The sequence below is a fragment of the Callorhinus ursinus genome, unplaced genomic scaffold (genome assembly GCF_003265705.2).
Source record: "Callorhinus ursinus isolate GAN/ISIS: 27379988/994484 unplaced genomic scaffold, GSC_fseal_2.0 scaffold2, whole genome shotgun sequence".
Taxonomy (NCBI): domain Eukaryota; kingdom Metazoa; phylum Chordata; class Mammalia; order Carnivora; family Otariidae; genus Callorhinus; species Callorhinus ursinus.
The window spans coordinates 90,113,608-90,138,036 of NW_027397064.1; the positions used below are offsets into that span (position 1 = coordinate 90,113,608).

At 39.0% G+C, this 24,429-nt stretch overlaps 1 protein-coding gene across 2 annotated transcripts in view; it reads right to left on the bottom strand.

Moving 5' to 3' along the window:
* Positions 1 to 5,391, bottom strand: part of THSD7B (thrombospondin type 1 domain containing 7B) — a 758,532-nt gene extending 753,141 nt beyond the window's left edge. For both annotated transcript variants that reach the window (XM_073884500.1, XM_073884495.1), the window contains exon 1: positions 5,253 to 5,391. In XM_073884500.1, the coding sequence (XP_073740601.1) occupies positions 5,253 to 5,391 (139 nt within the window). The remainder of the gene's footprint in view (positions 1 to 5,252) is intronic.
* Between the last annotated feature and the right edge of the window lie 19,038 nt (positions 5,392 to 24,429).

A 24,429-nucleotide genomic window follows, 5' to 3' on the forward strand; every position in this document is an offset into this window, starting at 1 on the left:
CAAACCTATCTCCCCTTTTCTGTGTGTTTAAGGAACAAAAGTATGCAAAAATTGGATAACATAAAAGCAAGGATATTGTAAGCATTGAATTATTACTAGTAATGATAAAAATAACAGCTAACATTTATTGAGTAGGTATACTATACACAGGTATTTCAATATACTGTTTTACTTAACACTCAGAAGAGTCCCATGAATTATTACCCTCATTTTTGGATGGATAAATAGAGCTGAAAGAAGTTAAAGAACTCTCTCCTCTTTAGATACTTAGGATTCGAATACGGGTCTGCCTGTGTACAAAGCTCTAGCTCTTTCTCATGTACTCAATGGATCTCTTAGGATGACTTAAGGCTATTAAAAGAACTTCTCACAAAGAGACAAATGTGGATTTTTTTTTTCCTTTCATACCTTATTATTCATTGCAAAACTTGTTTTCCAGTCTTTTTATAAACTCACTTGCAAAATGTAATTTGGAGTGATGAAAACGTTCTGGAACTAGGGAGTGGTGACGTCTCCAACTGTGAACATACTAAATGTCACTGAATTGTATACTTCAAAATGGTTACAGTGGTAGAGTTTATGTTATGTGTATTTTACTACTCTAATTTTTAATGTCCTTTGGCTCCATGACAGCTCCTTCACACTCAGCCTGTATTAAGTAGCAGAAGACCCACTCATCCAGCTGCGCAGGGCAAAGTCTCAGCGCCACCCCTGAATCTCTTTGCTTCCCTGCCCCTGCATATTAGTAAGTCATGATGCTTTACCTTCCATCAGGGTTTCTCCGTCTGGTCGCTATTGACACTTGGGGGCCTGGTAATTGTTGGGGGGGCTTCTACACATGGTTGTCAGTAGCTCACCCCAATTGTGACAACCAGAAAAGTCCCCTGCTGGGCAAAATCACCCCTGGTTGAAAACCAGGGCCTTAAATATATCCAGAATTCAATCTCTTCTCACCACCTTCACTGCCATGACCTTGGATCAAGCTATAATCATCATTCCTCGTTATTTTTACAAAAGCCTCCTAACTGGCCTCCCTGCTTCCACCATTCTTAACTGACCATCCGCAATGATTCTACTAAAATCTTATTAAAAATCAAGATCATGTCACCACGTTCTCAAAAATTCCCGGTGTCTTTCTGTCTCACCCGGAGCAAAAGTCAAATTGTAATGTCGGCCTGAGGACACACCTGATTTGGGCCCTGTTCCATCTCAGACCTGAGCTGTCACTGTCCCCCATGCTCACTCTGTCCCAGCAGGCTGGCCTCTTCTCTGGTCCCCAAACTTGTCTCACACACTCCTGCCTCAGGGCCTTGTGCCTTTGCTATTCTCTTCATCTGGAAAATTCTTTACCCTGTCTCCCCATGGCTGGCTCCCTTCTCCCTTCAGGTCTTTATTCAAACTCACCTCCTCGGTGAGGCACCCCACATTCCACCTGCTGGTGATTTTGGCCTCACATCTCTCGTTGCATATCCCTCTTCCTTTCCTTCTCTTTCCTTACAAACATTTACCACCATCTAGCTTACTGTTTATTCACCTTCTTAATCATGTTCATTACCCCAATCCTTTGTCTGTTTTATTCTCAGTTTATCTCACATGCTTGTTAAAGTGCCTGACACACAATAAGGACTTGACAGGTATTAGCGGAATGAATGAACCCCTTAGATCCAATACTGAGAAATGTTTTGAGACCACTAGTTACTTTGGCTTCAGAAACCATGCTCTGTTCATCTCTACAAAGCATGCAGACATGAATAGTTATATATTTACTTAAAGCAACAAGCAACATCACTCCTTAGCTGGTACTCTTGCTGACACAATCCTTCTTCCTTGGCATGGATGGCAGATTGCTTGACACTAAATATAGATCAGAGGATCTCATCACAATGATGACAGGCATTCAACAGCCTTGCCAGATCAATGACCCCACAGCCTACAGCTCACCAGACTTTCTCTCAGTACAGAAATCCTTAGCAACATAATGCGCCACTCATTATTCATCAATCCATTGTTTGTCCAAAGCCAGGAGTCACTTAGAAATGCCTCCAATTAGGATGAGGTTGACTAACAGCTCACCTATGGACTCAAGGGAAAACAAATACACTAACAAGAAGCTTAAGTTGTTAATACTACAAGCTAAACCCAGAGAATGGTTTCTAGGTTTCTAAAATATGCTCACCTGGGTCTCCTGGGAAAGCTGTTCAAATTTCAGAATACACTGGACCTGAGTTGTCAGATTTGATAACATACTCCAAAAATGTAACTGATGTCACCTGCAATACAGGTTCTTTTTGTTTGTTTGTTTAAATCCACATAAAATATAATAGACTCACGTATAAGCACATTAACAGATTCTAATATGTTGAAATTGCCTTTGAAGGTAATGACCCAGAATTGCTCTAATGCATATGACTCCTCAAAAGGATGTATTGTTTACCTTTAAAACAGTGTTGCATTCATGTCACACTAAAAATTGCTAAAATGCCAAGCAATAGGAGAAGAAAAGATGAAAGCCACAAGGCACTGGTTAAATAAATTATTGAATAAAAATACAACACAATACTATGTAACCATTAAAAGATGAAATTGACCCATGTGCACTAATAGGTAATGTTCATCAAGACATCATTATGTGATCAAAGCAAGCTGCAAACAAAGGCGCATAGTATGATTCTGATTGTATGAAGCAAAGTGGGTGTCCGTATGTACATACATACATGTATGAATTAGATATTTTCAGGACCATCTTCTCCACCATCCTCTACTCTGCTCCCTGCCCAGGAGGCTGGTCAGTATAGACAAATCAGTGGGGTCCCTTGCCTTGTGGCTTCTGGTTGGATTCAGCCAATGAGAGCCCTGGCAGGAGATGTGAGGGCAAGGGCTGTTCATTCCCCTGGCCGCTTTCCTACTGCTCACTGCAGGTTGGTTATATCTCTCTAAAGGTCATGACATCTGTTGGGCATCCTCTCCATAAAGTTTTCTCTCCAGATTCCAGAAACCACTTCCTTTCTTTGCTCCTGCAGATCCAGAAGTCGTAAAAATTGACACTAGCTCATGGGCACTCCACAATTCCTTGTAGCTGTTCTTAACCTCTGCTCACACTTTCCCACTTCCATAAACAGTCCTTTTATTAAACTGCTCCCAATGACTTTCTTTGCATATACTCTTTCTTTTTTGTCAGAACCTTAAATAATAATAATACTAATACTTTGTGTGTGTCTGTGTGTATCTTATGTGGTTTATATCCACACATATGCATGGAGATGTACTTACATGTGCAGAGAAAAATCTCTAAAGGATACATAAGAGATTGGAGAATGGAATATATAGTCTGGACTTTGGCTTTTCATTTTGTATCTTTTCAATTTTTTCTATTTTTAAAATATCTGGTCATATACAAGTAATAAATTTGTAATTTCGAAGCAAACCCAAATGGGAAGTATATATTTATTACCTTTTTCATGGCACCTTAAGGAGGGAAAGAAGTAATGAATACCAGGGAAAATGACCGTGATGACAGAGATGCTCATTTGGAACAATGCAATATGTCTGATGGGAAGGACTGTATCTCTGAAACTGAAGTTTGACAGTTATCAAAGAATTCATCCACTGCAGCATGGGTCTGTACCATCTTGTTCCAATGACCTGCTTTTAGAAAGGCAGACTTATTTTGAAAATTAGTTTCCAAAGAAGTCCTTTTTCTCCACACATCTCATTTGTGGTTCAGATTTGCTTTTTTCCATCTTAACTGCACTTTTTGGGCGAACTTTAGACAAGAGTGAAGTCATATAAATGTGCTCATTTAGATTTGATAAAATGTTTAGGCTTTTGTGATTAAAACAAAATAGCCCCTGGGTGCCTGGGTGGCTCAGTTGCCTAAGCGGCTGCCTTCGGCTCAGGTCATGATCCTGGAGTCCCGGGATCGAGTCCCGCATCGGGCTCCCTGCTCAGCGGGGAGTCTGCTTCTCCCTCGGACCCTCTTCCCTCTCGTGCTTTCTATCTCTCATTCTCTCTCTCTCTCAAATAAATAAATAAAATCTTTTAAAAAAAATAAAACAAAATAGCCCCTTTTGCAGAATTGCAAGATTGACTTTTAGAACTATTTCCAAAGCTTACTAAAACTACTATGAGGTAAAAAATACAAATCACGAATGTGGTGTTAGAGCCCACAATTAAATTAATTTATAAGGGCTTTAGTGCAATTAAATTTCCTCCAGACCATATCTCTAATGGTGCTGGGTTTTTTACTTAATATACTTTAAAGCATAATTTACTTTCATTTTTGCAAAGTCATTTAAATATTACAAATATCACTTTTGTACATATTTCCATGGTGACACAATACATTTGCAGTCTATTTAATTTACAACTAATGAGAATAAAATGAAAACTCTTTGAGGACCATACATCTTCTACAACATCCCATTTTCCTATTCCAAGATATTAAGTGTATAAGTTAACTGTATTTCCAAGAATGGACTCCTGAAAGAGTAATAAATATTTTAAATGATCTGATTATGAAACTTTAAGAAAATTAAAATCTAGAGCAAAGAAACACAACAGTGATACAAAGAGCCAAGATGTTTAAGGTTCATCATTTAAGATAATAAATCTTAGCCTTTAAAATTAAATTTAACAGATCTTTTCCACACTCAAATTAAGGAAAGACTTAGAGAAGAACATGAGTTATATAAAGCCTCCAAATTTCAATTCAACCTATTCATATACTTATGTACAAGGTAGCTAAAGATCTCAAAACACGTTAAGGAGACTTTATAGTCACAGTTAATGAGCAAAGCTGTTAGGACAATTTTTCATGTTCCCAAACCTAAATATGTAGGATCTATGCTAGAAAATATTCAATAATAAATAGCTAACCAGTTTGTCAGCTAAAAGAAAGAAACATACAGAATTGGTCCAAAGCATTTTTAGCTGAGGATATCAGCTAAATTCAGATGTCATTTTTGCTACAAATATGCTGCACAGTGGTGATATATTTGACAAAGGAGAAGCAGATGGAACTATGGAAATCATAACTTTAATTGACCACAACATGAAAATTCAGAAGTATAACAAGCATCACAGATAGAGGTGACAATTATGCCAAAATAAAAATTAAATGTAAGTTTTATTATAAAGAAAAAGTCTATTCTTCTTTGGATATTTCCTACTACTCCAGAAATAAGAACAAGGATGGAAAGAATATTCTTCTCATTAATGAAAACGGGACAAAGGAACAGCCAGGACATTCCTACCTGTTTTCCAGATGAATTGATTATCCTTTTTGCCTTCCAAATGAGCTGCATGGGACAGCAAGAGAGAAAGTAATAGAAATAGCTTCCTCATGCTCCTCCATAACCAGCAAGTGACAGCCAGATTACCCTCTGAAAACATTCTTCAGATTTTCAGCCTCTTGACTTGCCTATTCCTAAAAAAACAAAAACAGAAACAAAAAAAGGAAAAGAAAGAAAACCAGGTAAGTTTCCTCTGTGCAGAAATTATAAAAACTCACATTGACTGCTAGAACCTTTATCATGATACATTACAAATTTCCATTACCATACAGAGAGTACAGATACTATTAACATTTTAAGATCAAAGGTTAATTAGCCGTGCTTTCAATCCTTACCCACTGGAGATACTACCAGTCCTAAGGACTCCACAGTCCCCCAGTCAGTCTATTTTTGTTTGTAAGATCAGGGTTGGCAGATACCTGGTCTATTCCCTCCTTCCACTTAGCCAAACTCCTTGAGGAGCTCACGATTTGGGAAGAAACATGCACACACAGCAAAGTCCAAAATAGGGCAAAGAATGCTCTGCCAGTAGTATTAAGAAAGCCAAATGGAAAGACTGAGGGGGACACAATTAGATCTTCTGTGGTGAGAAGAAAAGAGAGGGAAATCTCACACAAGGTAATATCTGAGAGGAGCCTCGGGAAAACAAGGGCTTGAAGGAGCCAAGAAGGGCACTTCAGGCCACGAGAACTAGGTGCTGACATGCATTTTGTGTTTGGGGGCCTGTGAGTGGGCCCGTGACTGCTGTGAAGGATGCCAAGGGGTGGGAGGAGTGGACAGACTGGGGAGCACATTATGAAGAGCCTTGAATGCCATGTGAGTGAGCTGGGCTCCATTCTGTAAATAATAGCAATAAGAATTCTAGGAGAGCAAATAACTTTTAAATAACTGACATCAGTGCGCATCATGGATTCATGGTAGATGAGGCTAGCTAGGAAACTAGGCAAAGAGTCCAGGCAAGAACTGGTGAATGAAAGGATCTGGGGGGATTTGAAATGTGGTGCAGTGGCCAGATCCAGTTAACAACTGGTTGGGATATGAGAGAGAGAAGACAAAAAAGACAGCAAGACTCCCAACTTACATGATCGAACAGATGGAACCCCTTTACCAAAGGAAAAAAGGGGAAGAGGGGCAGGTTTGAAAAGGAAGACAGAAAGAGTTTCCTCTAGAGGATATGAAGTCTTATGTGCTACAGGATATCCAGGTAGTTTCCCAAATGATAATAAGAAAGTCTGCCCAGAGCTAAGGAGGCTGGAGAGGACATGCCAGGGTGCATGTACTGGGAAAATGGAGTAAGAGACATAGGTGGAGGGGGACGAAAGACTGAACAGTAAAAGGATATCAAGGGTAGAAGTTATCATCCCTACATATTTACCCACAAGATTGCTAAAAGCAGGGAGCAAATCTGACTGTGCACTTCCTAGTGACCAAAGAAAGAAGTAGCTACTAAAGCCCTCATATACGCAGGAGCAAATTTTATCTTCTTTGTTTCATTATTGTTTTAGGAGGAGCCACTGCCCTGCTCTCAAGGACTGATGGACTTTACCCCATGAGTCCTCATAGACACAGATGCTGTGCCAAGCAATGTGCTGAACACAGCCCTTCATCGAATCAAAGAAACAGTGGCAAGCCACAGGCAGCAGACTGGCTCTCCTGGAATACTCAGAGGGCACGATGGAAAAGTACAGATGAGTAAAACAGATTCTACAAAGGAGTCAAGCAGTGAAGTTCAAGTGCACAGCTCTCTGACAGTCAGCCTGGATCAAGGGATGAAGACAGTACTTGGATAAGCAACCAAAACCTTTCCTTCAAATTCTGTATTGCATACCAAGCCTGAGAAGCATCAAAGTGGAGTGATCCGACTGAAATAAGATTGCGCTTTCTCGCCTGACTGCCCCCAAGACTGGCTGGTGAGACTATTCCACGCAAGCTCTGCCGCATTCCTGGACAGGATTCAAAAACCTCAGGCCTAGAGAACCGAACTGGCTACATTTCTTTGTAGCAAACATCCAAGAGTATGATTTGCTACAACTGTGCTTTTGCAACATGGATACTAATTTTAGTTTATTCTAAGGATAGAACTTTTGGTAAAAATCATTTGCGTCTTAGGGTAGTTGATCCTAAGCTAGTATCATTACTATTAATAAAGTAACTGGCTAGCAGGACCGGCTCTCTGCTACGAAAACTTCTTTTATACCATGAAATCACCAGGGTATAAGAGGGGACCTTGTCCATCCCCATCAGTGACAGACATGGATCCAGCATTATCTAACAACATATTCAAATCATTAATATGTAAACTAAAGAGAAGGAGGACCGAAAGTGTATTTGCTACACTCTAAGTAGTTATAGGTGGGAAGCCAAAAAAGATTTAAAAGAATTAAGGGTTCCAGCGAGACTGCATGTGAGCTGGAATGATTAGTCAAAAATTCAAATTTAAATATCTTGCACTTTGCATCAATCTTTGGATTTTACTTTCAAAATAAAAACATCAACAACAAAACCATCACAATTAGCTGAGTAGAGGGTGCTGTGAGCCCTGATCTCCTTTTAGGCTTCCTTACCGTTCCAGAACCCTGTGCTAATTCTGCCAAGGGATCCAATGTCTTGAAGGTTCCTTTTGTGTTCACCTAAGCCAGTGGCAGATCCCCGAGCAGAGTGGCTTGAGAGTCTGCTGGATGCCTACAGTCACCATATCTTCTGGCTACCACTGACTAATAAGGATAGTGCCAGTAGAAATCTTAACAACGACAACAACAAAATCTGAAATACAGATCTTAGAGAATGAACAAAAGTATTTCAATTTAGGATGCCACAGCAATCTTACTCTTAGAAATACCTACACATTTTTAGTATCTGTATTATCAACAATTCTATACCTCACTACCTCCCTTTCCCCAGGAAGCTTAGGGACAGAGGATGGGGAACTAGATTCATGCCATGCTGCATGTGTTAGACATATAAGTAAAATGAGAATCTCTACCGAGTGCATGGACAGCACAGGATGGAACGTGAACACAGGTTTGTCTTACTCCACTAAACTGTGTTCCCTGTCTTTCCTCCAAATGCCTGAAACTTTAATCAAAGACAGTGGGAGTCATGCTTGTATCCAGCACTTGAAAAGCCACACAAGAATTCACAATAAAAAAAAAAGAAGGGAAACAAGAAACAATGAGAGATTCCACTCCTCTATTTGTAGAGCATAAATGGAAAAAAGCTGTAACTATGATAAAAAAAACAACAACAATGTATTATGCAGGAAGCATGTGCTTACCCACGATGGCATGAATAATTTACATCACGACCAGCATTTAGTTTCCAAATCAACTTATTTACTATATATCTTAGCATCCAAAATGTATTTGCAAGGTTAGCTCTAAACTGATGAATACTAAGAATAAAAAAAACACCATTTCTCCTTTTAGCCTTAGTTTTCTAATCATTCAAAGGCCATTCGAACTATGAAAAATGTGTCTTACACTTTATACACATTTCATTTCCCTTTAAGTGTATTCTTATCATTGAAGTCCTTGAATATTTAAAAGGCACAAAACGGAAAAGAAAAGAGAAGAAAAAGAAAAGAAAAAGAAAAGAAAAAAGGAAAGAAAAGGAAAGGAAAGCTGTTCCAATAGCATACCAAAGAATATACAAGCAAACTTGACCACGCATATCTCCATAGCGCCACCTCATGGCGACTTGTGGACAAGATGGCTCCATAGAGATGGCTGAGTAACAGGGCCTGGAGGGGAGGATGAGGGAGGTGGAGACCCACCCAACTGACATGCTCAGCTGACTCACCTGATGGCCACTCCAGCTAGATGCCCACTACAAGTGATTGTGAACTAAACAGTACTGGAGAAAGCACAGAAATATTTGCTTTTTCTCAGCTCTCTGCCTGATTTTTTGACTGCAATACTGTGCATTCCATTCCATCCTTCCTAATCTGTCAATATACAAAATACTGTCCTAAGTACCTAAGTTATTCTTATCTTCCCTCATTTCAGAGATGAGGGAGGTGAGGCATGGAGAGTTAAGTGACAAGCCCAAGGTCACAGAGGTGGTAAGTCGTTTGCAAGTGATCTCAATGGCCTTCCTCCGCAACAAGAGAGAAGAGCAACGTAATCCCGTATCAACACAAGCAATTTTTCATAACCCTGAAAATGGAGATTCTTTATAGCCCTATGTAGGGTCTCTCAGCAGCTTATGCAAGGCAATTTACATATCATTTCACTCCATCCTCACATAACACTATGAGCAATTATTCCTATTTTTCAGATATAAAAGAGACTGATCATTAAGGATGTTAAATGATTATTCCAAGGTTACCTCAGCCAGAAAATGTCAAAGCTGGATTACAAAATGGGCCTGACACCACAGCCCCAATCTGCTTATTGCATCACATGTGGTGACCTGGGCAGGTCACCTGGCCTCAGAGCCTCAGGGTCCTTAACTACAAAATGAGGAGGACAGTCATCTCCTAACCTTTAGGGGCAAGGATGGAATCAAGTAATGGTTGGAAAGTACTTAGATGGGGGCCAGCCAGAGAATGAGTGCTTGCTAAATGAAGGCTACCATTGCTACTACTGCCATTACTCTTTCAAAATCCAGAAAAACTCTTACTCTAGCAATATTTAAAGAACAGTTTGAATGCAATCCTGCCCTATAGCAAAGGAATGAGAGATGATTTTTTTTCAACCACCCAATCTTGTGACTTTGTGCCGTATTTCTGAAGAGGTAAAAGCACTCTGTACAAAGAGCCCCATTAAAGATTCACACTGACCCTGTGAAGGAGAAAATAGATATTATCATCTCTATTTTATGAGAAAGTAACCTCTGGCCTCATGATGACATGATGTTTAGTAACTTCCTCAAGCCTTTTAAATACCAGCCTCTTCCTCCATGCATCTCACTCTGCAGAATCCTAAATTACATCAATATAAGCATGAGGTATCTGCAAGCATACCAAAGAATACACAATCACTGGTGTTTGGTTTTCTATATTAATAATTGCAGTAGGTTTGCATCATGTAGTGAGGCCACAGAAAGTTCTGCACAAAGTCCACACAAATATTTTACATATCTCTGAACAAACTTTTGCCATAGGACATGATAGAGAGAAGACTTGAAACAGATTGGCCAAAACCTTCAAAACTACATCTTGGTAGCTGTGGTAAACACCATTTTTATACATATCAATATATACATAAATATATATACATATATACATAAATATATACATAAATACACACCCACATATATATATCATATTTCCAGATTTCCAGATTTTCTTTCAGTTAGAGTGACCACATGACAGTTCTGACCAATGGTTTGGGTGTCAAATATAGTTTTAGTCTCCAATGAAAATATAAAACCCCAAAGGAGAAGATGTGAAAGTGTGGTTCTTTCCCATCAGAAGCCTTTCCATTATCCCTTCCTGGAACACAGATATGATGCCTGAAGGGACCAGAGCCATGTTAAGCCCATGACAATGAACACCGCCCACTACAAATGACAGAGTTGAGGATGTAGAAGAAGCCTGAGATTGTCAACCTCTGAACTTTCCACTTTGTTAGGGAAATAAGTCCACTTTTTAATGTATTTTCTGTTACATGAGCTGAAAGCAACTCTAACGTCTACAGTACCCATGTCCCTACATGCAGTGGATCTATTGATAGATAGACCTATTTGAATGAGTGTGCCTCTGTCTATGACTTCTACAGATTGAAACACGTCTTCCATGATTCAAGCAATACATTGAAACCCCCTGTAAACCTGAACGTGGATATCCCTGTTTCTAAACAGGTGAGGTTGGTTTATTTCCCATACTGATTACTTCCAGTAAGTAATACACACATTATTCAAAGAAAAGTCACTGCATCTGTTGTCATTTTTCGTAAGAGTCATTACAGTAAAGAAAGGGTGCTTCACATGTGATAAACTATAACTAAAGGAGAAGGGTAGTGATTACTCTGGTAAGTTGCCTCAGATTCCCCAGTCAGAACAAATCCACTAATACCTAGTCTCATTTAAGAACATATTTATGTAGCTATCCCCCATGCTGCTGCCAAGCCCTCCCTGATTCTGGAGGTATTATGGACACGTTTTATAATTTGAGAACCAGCTTGTCATCACCTCATGGAAAACCACCTATTATCTCACAGAATCATGTCTTTGTTACTCCTTGTGTTCCTGGTTGTTGTGCAAATCTTCCAATTCCTCTTACTTAATCACTTTTATTTTTTTCACTTGGGGCAGGGACACCGAACATTTTTACTTCTCAACCTCATCTTCTAGCATTTCCTCTCTTTTTGACCTCTACATTGACGTATCTCTGACTCTGTCCTCAGACTCCTTTTTCTTCCTCACTTCCCAAGGGATCTTATTTAATTCCGCAGCACTAAATGCCACTCTCCATGTTTCCATTTCCCCATATTCATCCCCATATCTCCCATCCTGATTTGTTCCCTAAACTCAGGAATGCAATTTACTGCTGAACACCTCCACAGGGGTGTCTGATAGGCGACTCATGCGTAGCGTAACAAAGCTTGGGATGTCCCTATGTAGACTGCAGCCCAGTTCTCCCCTTGGTGTCCCTGTCGCAATAATGGCATCACACTTCACCAGACTAGAAGCCCAGGAGTCATCTTGAAATCCTTCCTTTTTCTCACATCTGAAAACCAATCCATCAGCAAACCTAGTTGGTAACACCTTCACATATCTCTCCAGTATCAGGCCACCTCCCATCTCCTTTGCCACTGCCTTCCTAGTGCCAGGCACCATCGTTTCTCACCTGGGCTACTATTATCAGCCTCCTAACTGGTTTTCCTGCTTTCACTCTTGATTGCCTCCAATGCACTCTCCATAGAAAATCCACGATAATAGTTAGGAAAGAAAAATACACTGCCCTCCTTAAAATCCTCTCCTGGCTTCCCATCACAGAATAAAATCTAAAGATTCTGCTGGTTGGATTTTTGCATCCTCCCCTTCTTACTAATCTCCATTCACTCTTCTGGCCCAGACATGCTGGCCTCTTATTTGTTCCTTAAGGATGCACCTTCTCAAGGTCCTTACAGTACTGTTCTTTAGGTATCCACATGGCTTGCTTCCTTACTTCATTATTCTCAAAGGCCTTCCCAGACCACCATCTGTTCAACACAGTTGCAATCAATCTATCCTCTTGACATTTGTTTGTTCTGTGTTTGTAACACTAAAAAAGGATCAATACTTGACAATCTAATACATATTTTTTTTATTTTCATCTCCTCTAGTACTATCTGCATATTTTATCTTGTTCACTGTTATATGCCTAGTGCTTTGTATATTGCCTGGGAAACAGTAGATGGTCAATAAATATTCAATAGTAGATGTTCAATTAATGAGTGAATGAATGAAAGAATTATTAATCTACATTTGTAAATTTTTTTCTAGTTAAGTTTTCTTGGTGGTGGGCCATAATTTTGATAAAGAGGCTTTGGCATATAAGGGCAAATAGACAGCTAGAAAATCCCATCTACCTGAAAAATTAGATTACTCTGAAATATAGTAAAATTTTTCTAAAATCCCAACATTTGGAATATATGCAGGATGTTTAAATACACAGGTAATGGGATCTTATCTCGCACACAGAACTATCTGCCACAAATTTAAGAGAGGACTAAAAGTGATGACTCTCAGGGTACCTAGCTGGCTCCATCAGAGAAGCATGCGATTCTTGATCTCAGGGTCCTGAGTTCAACCCTCACACTGGGTGTAGAGATTACTTAAATAAATAAATATTTAAAACTAAGTAAATAGAGGTGCTGACTCTTATATTAAAAGAATCATATTTCCATGGTTTTAGATGAAAACTTATCATTTACTTTTTTTAAAGTGCAAAATAGCTCCCAAATATAAAGTTTTATGCCTCCTATGGGAAGGGAATAAAACTACGACACCAACAAAACAAAATTTATCTAAAAGGAATGGTTTCTAAAAATGTATAGTTTTCCTGGGGCATCTGGGTGGCTCAGTCGTTAAGCGTCCAACTCTTGATTTTTGGCTCAGGTCATGATCTCTCTCTCTCTCTCTCTCTCTCTGAACATACTGTGTCTAGTTGTTAGGCTACAAGCTACAAGGTAGGAATAAAAAATGAACAAAATATGGCTTCTGATTTCAAGGAGTAAATTTACTTATTTATTTGAGAGAGAGAGAAAGCATGAGAGGGGGGAGGGTCAGAGGGAGAAGCAGAGTCCTTGTTAAGCAGGGAGCCAGATGTGGGACTCAAACCCAGGACTCCAGGATCACGACCTGAGTCAAAGGCAGTCGCTTAACGAGCTGAGCCACCCAAGTGCCATAAGTAAATCTTTAAAAAAAAAATGTATAGTTTCCTATTTGTCATCATAGGACCTTCCTTGCATTATTATTCAACAACTACCATCATTACTTAATGCTGCTCTGTTTCCATAAATGATGTTGTCCGGATCCTAACTCTTGCATTTAAAGCAAAAAAGGAAATCTTTGATTAAAATGTATACTTGTTATTTTAATTTTAATGGCTACTATAACTTATTTAGTTTATAGACAAATGGAAATTATTAAAATTTAGAACAACAGGCTGTCTCTGAAATACCATTCATCAGATTTTCAACAGGCCAATGGGAAACTGTATAATGTTATGAATTTCTCTTGGTTCGAGTTTTTGAATTCTTTCCTCTGTGTCCAGTAAAGTTAATTTAGTAATTGTGAAAGCCTGCAAATCATATGGGTTATGGCAAATGGCTGAAAAATTCCCCTCACTTTATAAATAAGTTACAAGCATCCTATTCCACACCCCCAAAAGATCAGGAGAATAGAAAAAGCTCTATATTGTCTATGTTTAAGTCTTCAGGTGAAGACTCTTTTTTTCATATAAAGTAGGAAAAAATGAAAGTTAAGCAGTTTAATGGAAACAATATGAAAAAACATAAGGTATTAAAGAAAAAATAAAATCTATATAACTTTTTTGGAGGAACTTAGGTTAATTACAAAAAGAAAATGCATTCAATTTGAAAGCATTACATTCTAGAAAGAGTAATAAAGTTAGTACAATCAGTTTTGTAGATATTTTAAGAAATAAAACAGGCACCTAATGGTGTTAGTCTACAGTCCATTATGCTTAAAGGTGCAGGAAAGAATTTGATCATCTCTTTTTACCAAATTTTATAAATAAGTAAATATATATTTTATTATGTTTTATATAGATGAATGGGGAGAAAGAGTGATTTTTCTGTAAGGTTTTATTTAACAATTACTCTGAAGAGCTTTATAAGAATTCAGTATAACTAGAATGTGTGAACAAGATAACATCCTCTTCTCAAATACTATTGACCTTTGAAATTAAAAACTACTTAATTAGTCATTAATATTTTCTTAAATGTAAGATTCTAAATATTTAATGTCAGAATCATCCAGTTAAACTGTAAATATAGCTTTGTTTTCTCTTTATTAATTATGCATCTACTGTTGCAAAGGAACTTATTGAAAAATGTGTCCACAGTTGACATAAAAATAGTAACATGTTTATAAGCCTGTAAAGTTTTCTAGCAACTTCTCCCATTATCTTTTATAAGTTTTCATTTATCATGGTTAGGCATTGACCATTAATGAGTTGCACATTAGATTCAGAAGATTTGATAGAATTTACTCTCATCCTTTCTCATTTCATACTTCCCAAAAGAATGGAGTAACACCTGGAAGAGAACATTCCAAATTAAGTTGAAATGCAAAAGGTGTTTTTAGATTCTTCTTTCATTGTATAAGTCACAAAGAAAGTTGTAAGAACATGCTTAATCAATGGAAAACAGATTATGTTCTTTCTACTAGTAGTTCCAAGGGTTTTTCTTTTTAATTTTATTGTCTGTAGATGTTTTAAATATATCAACAAAGCCTGAAGGCAGCTGCCTTGAAATACATTTCATGTTACCATTTTTCTACCTTAAAAAATGCAATACATTTATTTATCAATGCTATCTACCTTCAATTTCATAGAAACAGGCAGAAATTGATGATACTAAATAGAGAGGCATTCTTCATTGTCATGTACTATATTACACTATTAATGTGTATGTACTTATGTATACACACACACACACACACACACAAATACTTTTAAAATGATAAAATGATCAAAACACAAAAGCAAGACTTTCAAAGAGTGATTTCTCTCAGAGAAAGAAAACAAGTTCACTGGATACTCTGGCAATTTGCCACTGGAAATTTTACATTTAGAAGTTTAATTACAAACTTAGATAAGTGGATTATAATGAAAGATATCTCTACTAAGGGAGCCCAGACAGATGCATCATGAATGCATTAAAGAAAACACTAGAGAGAGAACTTTCCATCAGCAGAAAGATTTTAATTAAACGGCAATAGGATAGATCTCTTCTGTGAAATGATACTACTGTTACCCACAGTTCATTAAAACTATTTACTATATAATATATGCTTTGAAACCATTTCACTCTGGAAAGTATGTTTAAATCTTCCAGTCTCAGTTATGAGGGCAGAACACTGGGGGCACGGAGGAGGGGAAAGGTCCAGTGGTGCAATGTGGGAATGAAAAACCATTTCTCTGTTTGCATGGTGTCCTTGGCGAACCATGCCTGAAGTAGCTCCACACTGCATGGAGACCACGGGCTTCAGAAGAAGGTAAAAGAGCCAACAGTGACAACCAAAGTGTCCAGTGAATGTTACCAATGGTCCATGTGGGACAACCAAGTGGATGGCTGAGATGAGTGTTCAATGTCACATGTCTGTACTTTATTCTTGGCAAGCATTCAATGATCTACTTAGGATACTAGGCTGTTAAAGACATGCATAGCACTGGGGCTTCTGCAGTGTCTGACCAAAAAGTTTCTCCTTGAAATCAGAAGCCATATTTTGTTCATTTTGTATTCCTGCCTTGTAGCTTGTAGCCTAACAACTAGACACAGTATGTTCATAGTAAATGTTGAATAAGTGAAGGATGAATGAAGTGAATAGGTACAGCAGGGTGTATTCTAATATAATAAAATTATAATGAACAAAAAGAATCAGACTAGGAAAGCCAGTAACCTCAAACATAAAAAATTGATTCTAGGGGCACTTGGGTGGCTCAGTTGGTTAAGCATCGGATTCTTGGTTTCAGCTCAGGTCATCATCTCAGGTTCATGAGATCAAGCCCTGCATCAGGCTCTGCACTGGGCTTGGAGCCTGCTTGGTATTCCTTCTCTCCCTCTGCCCCCTGCCTGTCCCGCTGACTCACTTTCTCTCAAAAAAAAAAAAAAATTGATTCAAACATGCCCCCCAAAAAACTCTGAAAAATTCCATTCGCAAAGACTTCCTTAGATACCTAACATTTGCTATTCACCCTATTAATGTTACCCCTTTTCTAACATATGCTTTACAGACTGTTGCCAATTCCAAGTTGGAATGAGGACCAACAGTTACAGTGTTGGCGGGGCTCTAAGGCCCCAAGGAGGAAAATTTTTCTGGGTATAACAGTGCATAGAAAATGAAATGCCAAATGGATGTTTTAATAAAACAAGTAAATATTAATTCTTGATTAGTTAAAGTTCTTAAAGAAAATTAAATGACTTATGTCCTCTGGACTAATAGTTTTGAACGGTCAGATGCCTTATAATTTCTAGAAATCATCACTCATTTTAACAGAGTTAATAGTGAATCTCAGCCTTCAAAGAACCTTGGTATTAAAAAGTAATGTTTTTGTATAGTAATTTTTTTATTAAAATTTAAAATATAACTCTCCACACATCTGATATTTGCTGTATCAGAGCACTAGATATTAACAGCAACATAGACATGACCTCTGTCAGGTAGGGGGAGGGGAATGATGCTGAGAAATCTTAAGATCAGGAACAGATGTCTGTGAGAACAAAATCTCGAAGAAAATTGTTATCAGAGCAAGATGGCGAAGGAGTAGGAGACCTGGATTTCGATTGGTCTCAGGAATTCAGCTGAATAGGGATCAAAACATTCTGAACACCTACGAACTCAACAGGAGATCGAAGAAGAGAGTAGCAACAACTCTCTGAACAGAGAAGTGACCACTTACTGGAAGGTAGGACTTGCGGAGAAGTGAATCCGAGGCGATGTTCGGGAGGATAGATGGCGGGGGAGGGGCCTCCGTCGGCTGCTTCTGGCAAGTGATAGAGCCGTGGAGCACAAAATCGGAACTTTTAGAAGTCGGCTCCGCTGAGGGACATCGCTCCAGTGGCTAAGCAGGGGGTGGAACCCTCGTGGGACAGTGTGGTCTCAGGACCCTCGGGGTCACAGAAAGACCGGGGGTGCCTGACTGCGCCAGAGCTCCCAGGTTTCGGAGCAGGAAAGCCAGCTGCGGAGGCAGAGCTGAGGCGCGGGCTCTCAGCTCGGAGTTGCCATAAACTGTGATCCGCGGACCAGTCGGGCCACTGCTCCTCTAGCAGGGACCCAACAAGCGGCAGAGCCGGGGAGACTCCCCTTCCTCTTCCAGAGAAGTGGGGCGGGAGCGCACTGCAGGGATCTGCTGGGATTGGAGACTCCACGCAGGGTCGGGTGCCAGAGATAGAAACACTCAGTCACAGGCCGGGTGAGCACGGAGTGTGGCCGGAGACCGGGAAGACGGGAGTGACTGCTTTTCTCTGGGGGTGCCCTGAGGAGCTGGTCCCCGAGTTCTCAGCTCCTTTGGGTGGAGACTGGGAGGCCACCATTTTCATTCTCGTCCTCCAAAGCTGTACCGAGAGCTTGGAGGGAACAAAAACTCCTGAGAGCAAACCCGAGCAGCTTGCTTAGCCCGGACTGACAAGGGCGGGGCAATTCCGCCTCCAGCAAAGACATTTGGGAACCACGGCAACAGCCACCCCCGCCGCCGAAGATCAGCACAAACAGCCAGCAAGCCAAGACCAAGTTTACCAATCAAGGAGAACGGGAGAACTCCAGCGCTAGGGGAATACTGCACATAGAATTCACGGCTTTTTTACCATGATTCATTAGTTTTTCAAAGTTAATTTCTTAACTGTTTTTTTTTTTGAATTTTTCTTTTTCCCTTTTTCAGCCAACATCTTATCAATCCCTTTTTTAAAAAAACATTTTTTATTTTTCATTTTTAGAGTCATATTTTATCCCTTCATAGTAGTTACCCTTATTTTTGGCATATATATATAAGTACTACTCTCCTTAAAATGTTGAGATACAGTTTCTTCTAACACATCAAAATATACCCTACATCACTAGTGTATGGCTTTGTTCTAGTCTCCTGCCTGATCACACTAACTCCCTTCTCTTTTCTCTTTTCTTTTTTTTTTTAAATCTTCTTTCTTTCTTCAAACAACTTCTTATCAATTCCTTTAATAAAACCTTTTATACTTTTCATCTTTACAGTCATCTTCCATCCCTTCATTGTATCAACCGTATTTTATATATATATAAGTCTTTCTTCCATTAAAATATTAGGAGGCACTTTCTTCTAACAGACCAAAATACACCCAAAATCTAGTGGGTGGCAATGATCTATGCACTAGCCTGATCATATTTGATCATATTCGGGTTTCTTTTGTTTTGTTCTGTTTTTGTTTGGTTTTCTTTTTTTTCTCTCTCTCTCTTTAATTTCTCTTCTTTCCCTTTCCTTTACCCTGGTTTCAGGTCTTTTCTGATATGTATAGAGTATATTTGCTGCGGACGTTGTTAACCTGTTAGCATTTTGTTCTCTCATTCATCTATTCTCCTCTGGACAAAATGACAAGACGAGAAAAATCACCTCAGCAAAAAGAACAAGAGGTAGTACCTTCTGCCAGGGACCTACTCAATACAGACTTTAGTATGATGTCAGACCTAGAGCTCAGAATCATGACTTTAAAGATACTAGCTGAGCTTAAAAAAAGCATGGAAGTTATTAGAGAAACCCTTTCTGGAGAAATAAAAAAACAAAAATCTAAACAAGTAGAAATCAAAAAGGCTATTAATGAGGTGAAATCAAAAATGGGGGCACTAACTACTAAGATAAATGAGGCAGAAGAGAGAATCAGCGAAATAGAAGACCAAATGATGGAAAATAAAGAGGCTGAGAAAAAGAGAGATAAATAACTACAGGATCATGAGGGCAGGATTCGAGAGATAAGCGATACGATAAGACAAAACAACATTAGAATAACTGGGATCCCAGAAGAAGAAGAAAGAGAGAGGGGGGCAGAAGGTATATTGGAGCAAATTATAGCAGAGAACTTCTCTAATGTGGAGAAGGAAACAGGCATCAAAATCCAGGAGGCACAGAGAACCCCTCTCAAAATCAATAAAAATAGGTCAACACCCAGACATCTAATACTAAAACGAGTCTCAGAGACAAAGAGAAAATCCAGAAAGCAGCTCAGAAGAAGAGATATGTAACCTACAATGGTAGAAATATTAGATTGGCATCAGACCTATCCACAGAGACTTGGCAGGCCAGAAAGGACTGGCATGATACCTTCAGAGCACTAAATGAGAAAAATATGCAGCCAAGAATACTATATTCAGCTAGGCATTGAAAATAGAAGGAGAGATAAAAAGCTTCCAGGACAAAGAAAACTAAAGGAATTTGCAAACACGAAACCAGCCCTCCAAGAAATATTGAAAGGGGTCCTCTAAGCAAAGAGAGAGCCTAAAAGCAGCATAGACCAGAAAGGAACACAGACAATATACAGCAACAGTCACCTTACAAGCAATACAATGGCACTAAATTCATACCTTTCAATAGTTACCCTGAAAGTAAGTGGGCTCAATGCCCCAATTAAAAGACACAGGCTATCAGGTTGGATTAAAAAACAAGACCCATCGATATGCTGTCTGCAAGTGACTCATTTTAGACCCAAAGACACCCCCAGATTGAAAGTGAGGGGGTGGAAAACCATTTACCATGCTAATGGACACCAAAAGAAAGCTGGGGTGCAAATCCTAATATCAGACAAATTAGATTTTAAAACAAAGACTGTAATAAGAGATGAGGAAGGACACTATATCTTACTTAAAGGGTCTATCCAAAAGAAGATCTAACAATTGTAAATATCTATGCCCCTAACATGGGAGCAGCCAATTATATAAGGCAATTAATAACAAAAGCAAAGAAACACATTGACAACAATACAATAACACTGGGGGACTTTAACACCCCCCTCACTGAAATGGACAGATCATCTAAGCAAAAGATCAACAAGGAAATAAAGACTTTAAATGAAACACTGGACCAAATGGACGTCACAGACATATTCAGAACATTTCAACCCAAAGCAATGGAATACACATTCTTCTCTAGTGCCGAAGGAACATTCCCCAGAATTGATCACATCCTAGGTCACAAATCAGGTCTCAATCGGTACCAAAAGTTTGGGATTATTCCCTGCATATTTTCAGACCACAGTACTTTGAAACTAGAACTCAGTCACAAGAGGAAAGTCGGAAATAACTCAAATACAAGGAGGCTAAAGACCATCATACTAAAGAATGAATGGGTCAACCAGGAAATTAAAGAAGAATTAAAAAAATTCATGGAAACCAATGAAAATGAAAACACAACTGTTCAAAATCTTTGGAATACAGCAAAGGCAGTCCTAAGAGCAAAGTATATAGCAATACAAGCCTTTCTCAAGACACAAGAAAGGTCTCAAATACACAACCTAACCCTACACCTAAAGGAGCTAGAGAAAAAACAGCAAATAAAGCCTAAACCGAGCAGGAGAAGAGAAATAATAAAGATCAGAGCAGAAATCAATGAAATAGAAACCAAAAGAACAGTAGAACAGATCAACGAAACTAGGAGCTGGTTCTTTGAAAGAATTAACAAGATTGATAAACCCCTGGCCAGATTTATCAAAAACAAAAGAGAAATAACCCAAATCAACAAAATCATGAATGAACGAGGAGAGATCACAACCCACACCAAAGAAATACAAACAATTATAAGAACATATTATGAGCAACTGTATGCCAGCAAATTAGAGAACCTGGAAGAAATGGGTGCATTCCTAGAGATGTATCAACTACCAAAATTGAACCAGGAAGAAATAGAAAACCTGAACAGACCTATAATCACTAAGGAAATGGAAGCAGTCATCAAAAATCTCCCAACAAACAAAAGCTCAGGGCCAGTTGGCTTCCGAGGGGAATTCTACCAAACATTTAAAAAAGAATTAATACCTATTCTCCTGAAACTGTTCCAAAAAATAGAAATGGAAGGAAAACTTCCAAACTCATTTTATGAGGCCACCATTACCTTGATCCCAAAACCAGACAAAGACTCCATCAAAAAGGAGAATTACAGACCAATATCCCTGATGAACATGGATGCAAAAATTCTCACCAAAATACTAGCCAATAGGATCCAACAGTACATTAAAAGGATGATTCACCATGACCAAGTGGGATTTATCCCTGGGCTGCAAGGTTGGTTCAACATCCGCAAATCAATCAACGTGATACAATACATTAACAAAAGAAAGAACAAGAATCATATGATCCTCTCAATAGATGCAGAAAAAGCATTTGACAAAGTACAGCATCCTTTCTTGATCAAAACTCTTCAGAGTATAGGGATAGAGGGTACATACCTCAATATCATAAAGCCATCTATGAAAAACCGACAGCGAATATCATTCTCAATGAGGAAAAGCGGAGAGCTTTTCCCTTAAGGTCAGGAACGTGGCAGGGACGTCCACTATCACCACTGCTATTCAACATAGTATTAGAAGTCCTAGCCACAGCAGTCAGACAACAAAAAGAAATCAAAGGCATCCAAAACAGCAAAGAGGAAGTCAAATTCTCACTCTTTGCAGATGATATGATACTGTATGTGCAAAACCCAAAAGACTCCACCCCAAAACTGCTAGACCTCATACAGGAATTCAGTAAAGTGGCAGGATATAAAATCAATGCACAGAAATCAGTGGCATTCCTATACACCAACAACAAGACAGAAGACAGAAAAATCAAGGAGTCGATCCCATTTACAACTGCACCCAAAACCATAAGATACCTAGGAATAAATTTAACCAAAGAGGCAAAGGATCTGTACTCAGAAAACTATAAAATACTCATGAAAGAAATTGAAGAAGACACAAAGAAATGGAAAAACGTTCCATGCTCACGGATTGGAAGAACAAACATTGTGAAGATGTCAATGCTACCTAGAGCAATCTACACATTCAATGCAATCCCACCAAAATACCATCCACTTTTTTCAAAGAAATGGAACAAATAATCCTAAAATTTGTATGGAACCAGAAAAGACCCCGAATAGCCAGAGGAATATTGAAAAAGAAAAGCAAAGCTGGTGGCATCACAATTCTGATCTTCCAGCTCTATTACAAAGCTGTCATCATCAAGACAGTATGGTACTGGCACAAAAACAGACACAGAGATCAATGGAACAGAATAGAGAGCCCAGAAATGGACCCTCAACTCTATGGTCAACTCATCTTTGACAAAGCAGGAAAGAATGTCCAATGGAAAAAAGACAGTCTCCTCAACAAATGGTGTTGGGAAAATTGGACAGCCACATGCAGAAGAATGAAACTGGACCATTTCCTTACACCACACACAAAAATAAACTCCAAATGGTTGAAAGACCTAAACGTGAGACAGGAGTCCATCAAAATCCTAAAGGAGAACACAGGCTGCAACCTCTTCGACCTCAGCCACAGCAACTTCTTCCTAGAAACATCACCAATGGCAAGGGAAGCAAGGGCAAAAATGACGTATTGGGATTTCATCGAGATAAAAAGCTTTTGCACAGCAAAAGAAACAGTTCACAAAACCAAAAGACAACCGACAGAATGGGAGAAGATATTTGCAAATGACATATCAGATAAAGGGCTAGTATCCAAAATCTATAAAGAACTTATCCAACTCAACACCCAAAGAACAAATAATCCAATCAAGAAATGGGCAGAAGACATGAACAGACATTTTTCCAAAGAAGATCTCCAAATGACCAACACACACATGAAAAAGTACTCAACATCACTCGGCATCAGGGAAATCCAAATCAAAACCTCAATGAGATACCACCTCACACCCGTCAGAATGGCTAAAATTAACAAGTCAGGAAACGAGAGATGTTGGCGGGGATGCGGAGAAAGGGGAACCCTCCTACACTGTTGGTGGGAATGCAAGTTGGTGCAGTCACTCTGGAAAACAGGATGGAGGTCCCTCAAAAAGTTGAAAATAGAGCTACCATACAATCCAGCAATTGCACTACTGGGTAATTACCCCAAAGATACAAATGTAGGAATCCGAAGGGGTACGTGCACCCCGATGTTTATAGCAGCAATGTCCACAATAGCCAAACTGTGGAAAGAGGCAAGATGTCCATCGACTGATGAATGGATAAAGAAGAAGTGGTATATATACACAATGGAATAGTATTCAGCCATCAAAAGGAATGAGATCTTGCCATTTGCAACGACGTGGATGGAACTGGAGGGTGTTATGCTGAGTGAAATAAGTCAATCAGAGAAAGACATGTATCATATGACCTCACTGATATGAGGAATTCTTAATCTCAAGAAACAAATTGAGGGTTGCTGGAGTGGTGGGGGGTGGGAGGGATGGGGTGGCGGGGTGATAGACATTGGAGAGGGTATGTGCTATGGTGAGTGCTGTGAATTGTGCAAGACTGTTGAATCACAGATCTGTACTTCTGAAACAAATAATGCAATATATGTTAAGAAAAAAAAAAAAGAAGAAGAAGATAGCAGGAGGGGAAGAATGAAGAAGGGTAAGTTGGAGGGGGAGACGAACCATGAGAGACGATGGACTCAAAAACAAACTGAGGGTTCTAGAGGGGAGGGGGGGTGGGGGGGATGGGTTAGCCTGGTGATGGGTATTAAAGAGGGCACATACTGCGTGGAGCACTGGGCGTTATGCACAAACAATGAATCATGGAACACTACATCAAAACTAATGATGTAATGTATGGTGATTAACATAATAAAAATTGAAATAAATAAATAAAAACTCTTAAAGTAAAAAAAAAATGGTATCAATTCTTAAATGACAATGTTATATTTCCTTAACAATTTCTAACACATGCCATTGTTATTCTAAACTTGATCCTCCTCTTGCTCTAGAGCAATTCTTCTTGCAACATCTTACCTTACAAGCACCAGAAGAA